The 12,158-nt window shown below is 43.1% G+C and overlaps 1 protein-coding gene across 1 annotated transcript; it reads right to left on the bottom strand.

Annotated features, from left to right (window-relative positions):
- Nucleotides 1-3,171: 3,171 nt before the first annotated feature.
- LAG3 (lymphocyte activating 3) lies at nt 3,172-10,605 on the bottom strand. The gene is made up of 8 exons (XM_074194492.1): nt 10,273-10,605; nt 9,916-10,072; nt 8,896-9,131; nt 7,718-7,975; nt 6,812-7,090; nt 4,416-4,658; nt 4,098-4,228; nt 3,172-3,821 (listed from the first exon to the last, which is right to left on the bottom strand). The coding sequence occupies exons 1-8, from the start codon at nt 10,331-10,333 to the stop codon at nt 3,699-3,701; spliced, it is 1,488 nt and encodes a 495-aa protein (XP_074050593.1). The 5' UTR covers nt 10,334-10,605; the 3' UTR covers nt 3,172-3,698.
- Nucleotides 10,606-12,158: the final 1,553 nt, after the last annotated feature.

Genomic DNA, 12,158 nt, shown 5'->3' with positions numbered 1-12,158 from the left:
CTTCCATCCTTGTACCCTATTTCCTAGATATATGCTCTTGCCACAGGTATTCCCTAAATGTGTCCACTCTTACCATTGACAATATATTTGTAAAAAAGTGTGTTCCCTGGGGCGGCTAGGTGGTGCAGTGGAGTCAGGAGTACCTGGGTTCAAGTCCGGTCTCAGACACCTAGCTGTGTGGTCTTGGGCAAGCCACTTAAACCCCATACCCTTGCAAAAAAAAGGTGTGTTCCCTGCTTAGGGGATAATATTTTATTGCTACTTTTTTCACTAGATTATTTCATTAGGGAGTAAACCATTACTGGTGTACTCTGAGTCACAGATCCCATCACCTACACAATTGTTTTCAGAAGGAACTGCTTAATACCACTACTGGGTTTATACCCTGAAGAGATGATGAAAAAGGGTAAAAACATCACTTGTACAAAAATATTCATAGCAGCCCTGTCTGTGGTGGCAAAGAATTGGAAATCAAGTAAATGTCCTTCAATTGGGGAAATGGCTTAGCAAACTGTGGTATATGTATGTCATGGAACACTATTGTTCTATTAGAAACCAGGAAAGATGGGAATTCAGGGAAGCCTGGAGGGATTTGCATGAACTGATGCTGAGTGAGATGAACAGAACCAGAAAAATATTGTATACCCTAACAGCACATGGGGGTGATGATCAACCTTGATGGACTCCCTCATTCCATCAGTGCAACAATCAGGGACAATTTGGGGCTGTCTGTGATGGAGAGTACCATCTGTATCCAGATAAGGAGCTGTGGAGAAAGAAAGAATACCATCTGTATCCAGAGAAAGAACTGTGTTCCATTGAACAAAGACCAAGGACTATTACCTTTAATTTATTTTTTTTATGTTTTTTTTTATGTTTTTAGGATTTTGCAAGGCAAATGGGGTTAAGTGGCTTGCCCAAGGCCACACAGCTAGGTAATTATTAAGTGTCTGAGGTCGGATTTGAACTCAGGTACTCCTGACTCAAGGGCCAATGCTCTATCCACTGCACCACCTAGCCGTTCCTATTACCTTTAATTTCGAAAAAAAACTGATATCTTATTGTCTGATCTTGCTATCTCTTATACTTTATGTTTCTTCCTTAAGGATAAGATTTCTCTCTCATCACATTCAATTTGTATCAATGTATACCATGGAAACAATGTAAAGACTGGCAAATTGCCTTCTGGGGGGGACATAAGATTGGGGGAAAATTGTAAAACTCAAAATAAATAAAATCTTTAAAATAATAAAATAATAAAAAAAATAAATGAGAAGGTCCATATGGGGGGGGGGGGGGAGAAGGAACTGCTTACAGTTCTAGATACAGCAAACATCTTCTCTTTTCATGTCCAACTCCTGGATTACTCTGTCCCCCCAAGGATGGATTGGATCATCCCTTTCCAGATTTAGTTCCAGGTCCTTATTTACAGCGTTTCTATCCTAAAGTCACTTTGCAATTAGATCCAAGAAGACTCTGGAAATTCATGTTCATTCACAATGTTATGTACTCAAGATTACTAAATCTGAAGTCAGGAGACTCAGATTCAAATTTCTTTTCTGACAATTACTAAGGAAAATCCTTTACTTCTGATTCTATTCTGTAAATTAGAGTTTGATATTTATCTTGTCTGCCTCATAAGGTATTGTGAGGAAGGCTCTAAAGGGACCTTCAAAAGCACTGAATAAATATGAGAGATTAGGAAGGAAGCATTTATTAAATCCTTACTATGTACAATTTTAATTTCCTTTGATTAGGAGCATATGTAGCCCATGTGACTTTGTGTGTTTTCATAGAGGCCTTGATTTTTTTTCCTCCTGCAAAGGGTCAAAGTTTCTTGGCAGAGACTGGCTTCTGCACTGTAACCAAAGTCCAAGGTTCTGTACACATTGCTAGTTGAAATATAGATATGCCAAACAGATATGGGTAGAAGAAGAGGTGGGGGTGGGGAGAGAGTCTCTAATGTGGTGCTGTATGAAAAGAGGTGTTGGTTGAATAATGTCCCTGACCCCTGCTGCTGATGCTGGGTTTGCGGGATTGAATGTGCATGAACATACAATCTGTATAATAGGACATGATGTGTTTCACATATAAAGTGTATCTTCTGTCTTGGCTTCATGCAACAGCCAGAGTTGAATCAACCTTCCAGACTTGGTGGGCTTATACCTATTATGTAAACATTGCTTGGAACAGTCATCTAGTTTAATAGATTATAACTTCTCCAAGGTCAGGGACTCTCTCTCTCTCTCTCTCTCTCTCTCTCTCTCTCTCTCTCTCTCTCTCTCTCTCTCTTCCATTGATCTATTCCTTTTCCCAGAGCCCTGGGCACAGATCTAAACTCCTAGGGAATGCTTATGCAAAGATGGTCAGCTTTGAATGCCCCTTACAAATTGGGGGTCCTGTATGGGTTCGTGTAATAGGCTGGGTAGTCTGTATATGATGCGCACACTAGATCACATGTGCTGGCTTTCATTGAATCTTACCCTGTGCTAGATCTCTTCTGTGGTTCCTGGAGGGCACCCTGGACTCCCTTTAGTGTGTACTTTGTGAATTGGCCTCTGGGTGGCAGTATGTTTTCATGCCTGGAACAATGAATGGGGGTGGGGGGGCGGGGAGGAGTAAGGAGATGTCTTCCTCTAAAGCCACAAGACCAAGTCTACCAGGAGGCATGAACTGGCATCTCTCCTGGTGCTAAGAAGTCTCTCCCTCTCCCCCTTGGAGGATGTGTCGTCCATGTAGTGCAGGTGAAGGAGGGGAGACCCTGGGACAGTTCTGGGGTGAGAAATTTAGGACAGATGATGAAAGCACAGAGGATACAGTGGGCAGACACAGCCTTTGGGGGAGGGGGACAAAAAAAGAGTAGGAAATAGCAGAAAAATACAGAAAAGCAGGAAGAGAACTGGAAACCAATGATGAGATACATTTCTCTTCCCTTGGTAGTGAGGTGGTGGGCTACAGGTAGGGAATGTTGTCAGATGTTGGCAGTTGGTTTTTCCTTGTTATGAGGGAGGATCTCTGTGGAGGAGGATTTAACTCTGGTGCTAAAAAAAGGCATCAGTAAAATATTTTTTAAAAGAAAGAAAAATACTTAACTGCCCCCATAAGTTTTTTGAATCAGAAATAATAGAGATTCGTAGTTTTATATACAAAGCTTTTTCCATTCTTTGTAAGATAATGTTTATTTATTTTTATATTTTTCAAGTTCAAAATAAAAACAAATATATTCAAAAGTGTTTTAAATTAGGGAGGTATGGATTAATGAAGAAGGTGGAAGGGGGTTGGACAAAAGACTTACTTGTTTAAAATCTCAGGAAAAAAAGACTGAGTCAAGATTAGAGAAAGAGAAAGAGACCGTGACAGATAAACTGAAGAAGACAGAGGCAGAAATAGAAAACTAGAGAGGAAGACCAAAGGTAAATCACTTCATTTTTCTGAGCTTCCTCAGATAAAGACTATATCATATTTGCACCATCTGCCTCACAAAGTTTTGAGAAAAGGGCTTTGTAAAACTTTACAAGTACCAGAGAGAAATTCAAGCTGATGAGGAGTCAGGTAGTCCCTGGAAGAGGTGACACAGAGATGGCATAGGCTGTGGAGGAACCTAAGGCTATCCTGATGAGAAAATAGAGTTTATTTGATGTGGAAGAGGAGGACAGAAGAGCTGCTTCTCAGAAGACTGCCCCATCGTTATGTCAGGATCACTCCTGCCAATGTTCCAGGCTCTGATTCTGGCATTGGCTCTCTGGTTCCATTTCCTCTGCCTTGTTTTGTCCCTGGGACTTTTGAGCTGCATCTTCCAGGGCTGAAAAACTCCTGGGCAACTTGTAGGGAAAAGAAGGGATATTGACTTCAACTCTCCTCAACTGACAAAATTAGGCTCTCCCCATCCTTGTTATCCCTCCCTAGTCCCTTCCCAGGAATAGATTTCTTAATTCTCTCCTTCCCCAGGTAGATAGGGAATAGTCTGGGGCAGGGGGAATGGTTCTTGGAGAGGATCTCTGTGAGGAGGGTTCTCTTGGGAGGGAGAATCTTGGGGAAAGGCCTGTGGGCTGTGGATGTACTTTACTGGATGTAAGAGAACATATTCGAGAGTTTACCTGGTTCTTTCGTAAGAGAAACACAGCAACTCCTACCCCGGAGAGGAGAAGGAAAATGCCAAGACTGAGGAAAAGTGGGAGCTGTTTCCCTCCTCTCAGGCCCTTTGGGTTCCTCCCAGACAGCTGAGCACCTATAAGATAAGGCACAGAAAGAGAAGGATGGGGAGATTAGGGAGCTGAAGGAGAATTAGGCAAAGCACAGAAGAGAATTTGGGGAAGGAGCAGTGCAGAAATGAGAGTTCAGGATTGGGATTCTGGAAAAGAGTTCAGGATTGCTAGGCTGAAGTTGGGGTACCATGGAATTTGGGGCTTTCAGACCTGTGCCCTGAAGCCCCAGATTGTAAACTACAGCTCCACATTGTTGGGCCCCTTGATACACTTGGCATTGCCATTGGTTGACCGGCAGCTCCTCATCTCCCAGCTCCAACCAGGGCCCTGGTGGGTTATTCAGAGTCTGGTTGTCCAAGGTGGTCCACAGAAGGTGCTCTTCCCTTAATGCTGGAGTCACCTCACAAAGCAATCCTTTTCTGGAACTTGAGGATCCAAAGGATTTAGCAGTCACTGTGGGAAATTGAGAGAAGGATCATTTGGGGACCCTGACCTCATTTCCCCCCACCCCTGCCACCATCTTCCTTCAATCTCACCACTCTCTAATTATCTATACTTCCCAAGGATCAGATGGGCAAGAGCAAGGTTTGGGCCTGAATGAATAGTGATGACATTTTCAGAAATAGGAAAGTCTAGATGGGAAAAAGATGAGTCTATTTGAGGGCAAACTGAGTTTGATGTTAATAACAGGATATATAGGATATAACCAAGAAGCAGCCAGAGATACCAGACTTAAGGTCAAAAGAAACATCATAGCTAGAAACATAGTGCTTTATATTGTTAGTTTTCAATCAACAAACATTTTTATGCTAAACTCCTTTTCATCATGGTATGGAGATACCCTTGAGTTTTTGAAGACCATAAAGACGAGTCTTAGAATATGACTTGTGATGAACTATTGCTCAAGACCACCAGCTCAACAACATTGGGAGATATTCACTGTCAATCACAGTCATTCTCAAAGACTATTTACTAGTGAGAAGGGTGTGTGCCAGCTCTGGAAGTGACAGGAGTATCCCCATTAATAAAGTATCAAAGTATCTTATCAGTACATATATTATCTCTTCAAATAGAATTCAACCTCTTAGAGAGTTGAGACTATTTAATACTTTTTGGTATCTCCCATGGCCTCAACCAAATAAATTTATTATTCAAATTTTGTCCAGAAACACTGTTAAAAAATAAAGGAGGGGGTTCTTTTGGGGACATTAGAGTGATACCTACAAAGGATTTCATCCTTACATAATAATTCTGCTACTCCTAACAATCAATTAATGAATGAACAAATACATGCTTGAATGAAGAATATTTCTGCCAAGGTGTAATTAAAGGATATAATCACAAGGGAAGAGGGCAGTTGTTTTTGACTTTTCCCTGGAAAAGAAGATTAGAGCCAAATCCTCTTGGAGCAACTTAGAAGAAAGGAGGAGTCTGAGCAACTCTCCAGGCCAAAAATGGGAGCCCGGTCTCCTGGGCCAACCTTATGGAATTTCAGGATCAATAGTTTGAGAGCAGGAATTTTAGGGCTTGCCAGTTGTCACTGGTCAGGAAGCTTTTTCATACCCTGATTGTCTTAGCATTCCTTCCCTTAAATCTTATCCTTTTTCTATCAAGAAAAACTCCTCTTCTGTAAATAAACACTTCATGGTGACAATTGCACTGAGGTAGCTGGGTAGTTAGAGCACTGAGCCAGGAGACTGGAAGTCCTGAGTTCAAATTCAGCCTCAGACACTTACTAGCTGAGTGATCTTGGATAAGTCACCTGTCTACCTCCATTTTTTTTCCCAGTAAAAGGGAAATAAGAACAACATCTACATCATAGATTTATAAAAATCAAGTGAGATAGTTTTATAAAGCAATCAGTAGCACAGTGCCTAGTACCTAGTAAGTGTTCCTTCACTTTATCTTTTCCTCAAACCTCAAAAGATGTTCCAACTAGGCCTAGGTAAAGGGATGTCCAGATATGCAAAACAATCAAAAATAATAAATGGGGGAAGGTGGGGGAAAACTGAAAGTACAGAAAATGTTCAAGCTTCAAAGAAGAAGTCATATCCAGAAATATTTAACATAGGAAAAATTTCATGTGATCCTAGGGTTTTTCCTTTGTTAGCTTGTTTTTTTATTAAGGTGTATTCTCCCAAACTTAGCACAAAAAAAAATGCTTGTTGGAATGGAGACTGATCTTTGATCATTGGATCGATATAGAAAGTTGTTATTCTTTCACAGATAGTTCATCTTGGCATAGGTCCTCAAAAAGAGGGGGTTCAGTAAAGCAGTCTAGCCTATACTACTACCCCCATAATTATTTCCTTGCAATTCCCATGTCTCATTTCTAGAAATTCCAAAAGTCCATTCCTCTTCCCTAGCCAAAGACTGAAAGAATCACCTAACAAGTAAGATAAGATTTTTCTAAGGGTCTATGGGGCAGCTAGAGTGTATTTTGTACTTTATAAAGGGAAGTAAGTGGAAGTGAACTGAATCCCTATCCAGCAGTTTGACTTTTCATTAGGCTTTATTATTAAATGCATTTATATTGACTATCTGGTCCATTGTTCTTCCTTCTCTAACTTCTAGAACCAGCCTGGACTTCTTTCCAGTTCTCTAACCTGTAATGACAGCTAGGGTGACCACTGCACTGAGCTGATGCCCTTGAAAACTGAGGCTGCAGTTGTAGGTCCCTGCGTGGGCTCTGCTCACATGGTCAAGCCTCAGGGCAAAGCTGCTTTTGTCATCTCCTGACACAAGGCAGCTGCCTCTGCCCTGAGGTAAGGTCCACTGGGCAATTAACCCTGGCATATTTCCTGGAGCAAGGCTGAGATGGCAGGGAAGCTCCACCTTTGATCCTTCTCCCACATACACTGTCTTCTGGGTTAGGGGCTCCAGACCTAGAAAGAGGACAGAATCCAGTTCAAAGGCCAGCAACAAGGGTTTGGAAAGGTAGTATAAAGATATGGGGGGAGGGTCAGAGGAAGTAGATGTGTGAAAGAAAGCCTTGCAGAAGAGAGATGGAGGGACAATATAAGGGAGAAGGCTATCCCAGTCAGGAATTATGGAGAAAAAGACCTTCATACCTCCAGAGAGGGGAGACAGGATATAGTGAGCAGAGAGGGATGCCAGAGAAGTTTGGCAGCAGGATCGGTAATAAAAAGGAGGGAGAAAGATGGAGCAGGAAGTAGGAGGAGCTGAAGGCTCCAAAGAGAAGCTTCTGGGAATCCTCAACCAGATCTGGCTTCTTATTGGGTGAAGAAAAAGATGAAAACACTTGCCAGAGGAGTCGGACTCATGAAATCATAATTACAAAAAAAGAAGGAAGAGTCTAGTGAGGTGAGCCAGGCTCACCAGGCAAGGATGAGGCAAAAAAGTCTAGAGGGATGAGATCAGGGAGTGGGAGAAGCTGGTTTATCACCAAGAGACATAAAGGAAAAGTTAGAGAATAAAAGAAAATGGAAGGGTATGGTGGAAAAGGGCACTGGAATTCTGAAGGAGGGGAAGAGAGGCTGTACATTAATTACCTAGAACATTGAGGTAATGGATAATGGAGACATTGAATCCATCTGGGTAAATAATGCAGCACTCCCAAGGCCCAGCATCTGAAAGTGTGACATGAGGCAAGAAGAGTAGGTTCCCAACTGGAAAATGCTGGGAAGATGAAATTATAGGTACCCTGCCCCGAGACCAGAGCACAGCTTCTGGGAGGTCAGGACGGTTGAAAGAACAGTTCAGAAGGACCAGACCTGAGGTCACAATGGGCCCTGGAGGGCTGGCAGTCACTACAAGGAAGGAGAAAAGACATTATCATTCCCAGTACATTTCCACAATTACATTAAAAATTCCTTGATGTTAAAGCCCCAGTCTCATACTCTACAGCACCCAGCCAGCACCTGGCACTGTGTCTTTGCACATAGCAAGTATCCATTGAATGGATTAAATCATATCTCTTACCCACCACCCATTGGGACCTCCAGTCTCTTGCCTCCTGCTACAAAGTGTGAATGAACCACATTTTGGATGAGGAGTCTTTAATCCCTCATGCTCACTATTAGTCGGAAGAGGATAATGATACAATCTCTCCATCACACCTCTCTTAATTTAGCTCACCCCTGACCCCACCCTCACCTTCTTCCTCTCCCCCAAAATTTATTTTTTTTAGATATGATGTGGTTACAAGGTTGGTGGAGTGGGGGTGGGGAGAGGTGATGAAGACAAAGAAGACTTCTTATGGGTTCTGACAAATTTTAAGTTTCTCAGCCTTGGAAAATCATCTGATCCAACTTTAAGGGACGAATATTGGGAGCTAGGGAAGTTAGTTTGTCTAAGACCAGTAAAGTGGCAGTCTAGATTTGGTTACCAGGTTATGAGACTCCACACCTAGGGTTCTTTTCCTGATCCTGGTCCCTGCCTTTCCTGGCCCGATCTCTTATTACCTACTCCCTACCTATTTCAATATTGCTCTTAATTATAGCATAGTAATGAGTCACATCCCAGGAAGATCCAGTAATATCTGAGAGATCAGATGTTGCTAATATCACTAATATTACTAATAGCTCTAACATTATAATTTTTCCTGCCCTTTCCTGGAAGACCCTAACCCCAACATTCTCTCTCTGAACAAACTCTGAGTGGGTTGTCACTTCCTCTTTCCTCTTTTCCTGGCCCCAACTTTCACAGCTCATTGCCTCCCCTTACCTACCAGAGGCTTGGCCAAAGTGGAGGAAGAGATGACAAGTCAAATCACCATTCTCAAAGTGGACCTGGGCTTTGTATTTCCCAGCATCTGTGAGCCAGGCTGGGCGGAGCCATAGTGAGAAATCTCCCTGATGGAAGCTGAGCTCTCCCATTTGTAGCCTGGGCTGTAAGGGAAGCCTAACACTCCGCAAACCACTAGGCTCCACCCTGAACACGGTGGACCAGCTGCCTTGGGGGGTCCTGTAGAAGAGGAAAAAAAGAGAGGAGCAAGGAAGAAAGATAAATTGTCCGGCATAAGAGAAGAGGGAAGTCACCTCAATTGTAGGGTGAAGAATGTTGGGGCTGATGGGACAGAAAAAGAATAGAGAAAAAAGAAATCATAGTTTAGAGATGGGATCCCTTAAAGATAATCTAGTCTATTCCTTGCACTTCACAGTTAAGAAAACTAAAATGCAAAAGGGAAATGTCACAACTGCTACACACCCATTCCAGTTCTCTTTCCATTACTGTAAGGTGGGGGAGTAATAGAGGACAAAGAGACCCTAAAGAGTAGTGATTAAGAATGTTATCAAGGGGCAGCTAGGTGGCCTAGTGGATAAAGCACCGGCCTTGGAGTCAGGAGTACCTGGGTTCAAATCCGGTCTCAGACACTTAATAATTACCTAGCTGTGTGGCCTTGGGAAAGCCACTTAACCCCATTTGCCTTGCAAAAAAAAAAATCTAAAAAAAAAAATGTCATCAAACAGAAAGCCTACCATAGGACACCAAAATGGCAGGGATCCATTTCTTGAGGGGAGAGGGAATAGTAGAATCCAGACTAGGCAAGGTAACCTCTCAGCAGGGGAAGTAGGATGGGAAAGCAGGCAAGGACAAGCTAAAGAAATAATATGGACAAGAGAGTATGAACAAGTAGAAATAGTGGACGAGAGAGAGAGAGATGTGATTTTAGGGGGAAAGAGGTACTGGTACAGTTTGAATTGAGTTGGGATTTAGACATTTGGGTTTCTAAGTTTGGGGTCCATACCTCTCCTGCCAATGCTTCCAGGTGACAGACGCCTTCCAAAGAAAGCTATGGCCCCTAGAGAAGTTTTGATGGAAGCTTGAGAGGAGACAAGGGAGTTGAACAGGGAGACCCTCTTTGGCCCATATCACCTGGACTTCTTTCCTCAGTATTTGAGTGCCTGTTGTAGAAAGAGAGAGACTAGAGGAAATGAAGTAGAAACTATAGAAAGTGGCTCCAAATTTCAGGTACAGGTGAATCTACCTGAGGAAAACTCTGATTCCATTTCTCAAAGATGTGGCAATCTCCAAAGGAATCTTCTAGAGAATCCCATCTACAATGTCCCAGGTATACAAAAACCAGCCCCTCTCCATGGCTTACCTCTGGCAACCAGCAACAGGAGCGGAAAAAATTGGATTAGGGATCTCACCTCCCACAGCATCTCTTCTCCAAGGAGGCCTGAATAGAGCCCTCCAGGGAAGAGCAGGCTAGAAATGACCGGAGGGAGTTGTAGGAGGAAGGGGATGCCAGCCAGAGAGCAAGGGGCAAGAAATAAGAGGACAAGAGAAATGGAGAGAGAAATCAGGTGAGCAGAATTCAGAGAGGGTTGAAGGCCAAAGAACAAAAAGGAAGAGGCTAGAGATGGGATGGAGTGCTTCTCTGATGTCTTCCCAGTAGCAATGATAACTCCTCTGGGCACCCTGCCCTCTCTCCTCCTCCTCTTTCTCCCCCACAGTCCCCACTTCCCCTCCCTATTGCCCCCCTCCTACCACCTCTGGGGCTCACTGTTTCGATTCACATCGGAAAGTGTGAGGGGGCTGATTCCCAGCAATCCCCGCCCCTAGTGTTATTCTCCCCTTGTTTACTTCTTTCTGTCCTGGGTTCTCCTCCCTCCCTAACCCCAAGGTTCCTCTCTGCCATTCACTCCCATACCCAAAAGCATTCCAAACCTGCCCAGTGTCTACACTTTTCCCTATTAGAATGTAATCTCCTTTAGAGAAGGAATTGTTTCATTCATTGCCTGAAGAGTAGTAGATGCTTAATAGACACTTGCTGATGACTTCGCAAGTAAAGATTTTTTTTGGTCACTATACCTTTTTTTCACACCTTTTGCCTCTTCATCGATTTCTTACACTCTGCCTCCCCCACTCCCACCCCCATCCCTACCTAGGGTTTCTCCAAGATTTAATAAATGTAACTTCTCTCCATGTTCCCAGGGGAACAGGGAAAATTGGGAAGCAGCACTGCACCCTGGAGGAAGATAGAGGTACAAATGAGTACCTGCCCCTGCACACTTTATTGATTTATTTGGTTTTTGCAAGGTAATGGGACTTGCCCAAGATCACACAGTTGTGTGTTCAGTGTCTAAGATCAAACTTGTACTCAGGTCCTCCTGACTCCAGGGCTAGTGCTCTATCACTGCCCTGAGCTGCATGCTCCCCCCACCCCCCAACTTTAAGAGACTACTACTTGGGCGGCTAGGTGGCACAGTGGATAAAGCACCGGCCCTGGAGTCAGGAGGACCTGGGTTCAAATCCGGTCTCAGACATTTCATAATTACCTAGCTGTGTGGTCTTGGGCAAGCCACTTAACCCCATTTGCCTTGCAAAAGAATAAAAATAAAAAACCTAAAAACAAACAAGAGACTACTACTACTAAGACCATAATATTTAGAATTATTAAGGATCTTACGATATTGTCTGATCTAACCTTTCTATTTTATAGATGAGGAACTAAAGCCCAGAGAATTTAAGTGCCTTGGCCAAGACAAGTAGAAGTAAGTAGCAGTTGGATTTTTGAACCCATATCCTCTGCCTCTGAATCTGGTGCTCTGGTTAACACCATGCTGCCTCCTGCCAGAGTGCTAGTTAAGGCCAGTGAGGTAAGGCAAGACCTTGAGTGGAAAGATGGAGGAGCCTGATGAGTCAAAAATGCCTCTTAAGTCATCCCTCCTAATACCTCAGGTTTGATCCCAGGCTGGTCCTGAACCAAAGAGAGGAGAAAGAAGACAGCATGAGACAGAAGGATGGTAAGAAACAAATGCAAAGGGAAAAAACTAAGAGAAAGAGAAAGACAAGAAAAGATCGATTTCAAAGGAGAGAAAGAAGAGGCATTTAAAAAGTAAGGAAGAATCCTTCCCAATTATTTCTCCTATTCTTCACTCAAATTAATATAGACCCAAAGGTGCTATGCACACATGTGCACACACACACACACACATACACACACACACATATACACGGACTCAGATCCCACCATAGAGGGCA

Source organism: Macrotis lagotis, chromosome 7, assembly GCF_037893015.1.
Source record: "Macrotis lagotis isolate mMagLag1 chromosome 7, bilby.v1.9.chrom.fasta, whole genome shotgun sequence".
In the NCBI taxonomy this organism is placed as follows: domain Eukaryota; kingdom Metazoa; phylum Chordata; class Mammalia; order Peramelemorphia; family Peramelidae; genus Macrotis; species Macrotis lagotis.
The sequence above is the reverse complement of the archived record's forward strand: the minus strand, read 5'-3'. Positions and strand labels throughout refer to the sequence as shown.

Bases quoted from the DNA above. Each gene is read 5' to 3' on its own strand.
- LAG3 (XM_074194492.1), bottom strand. From the start codon at position 10,333: ATGCTGTGGGAGGTGAGATCCCTAATCCAATTTTTTCCGCTCCTGTTG. The intron at 10,073-10,272 runs GTAAGCCATGGA...TTTCTACAACAG, and splicing joins CCTGTTGCTGGTTGCCAGAG to GCACTCAAATACTGAGGAAA. The intron at 3,822-4,097 runs GTAAACTCTCGA...TTTCCCTACAAG, and splicing joins TTCTCTTACGAAAGAACCAG to TTGCCCAGGAGTTTTTCAGC.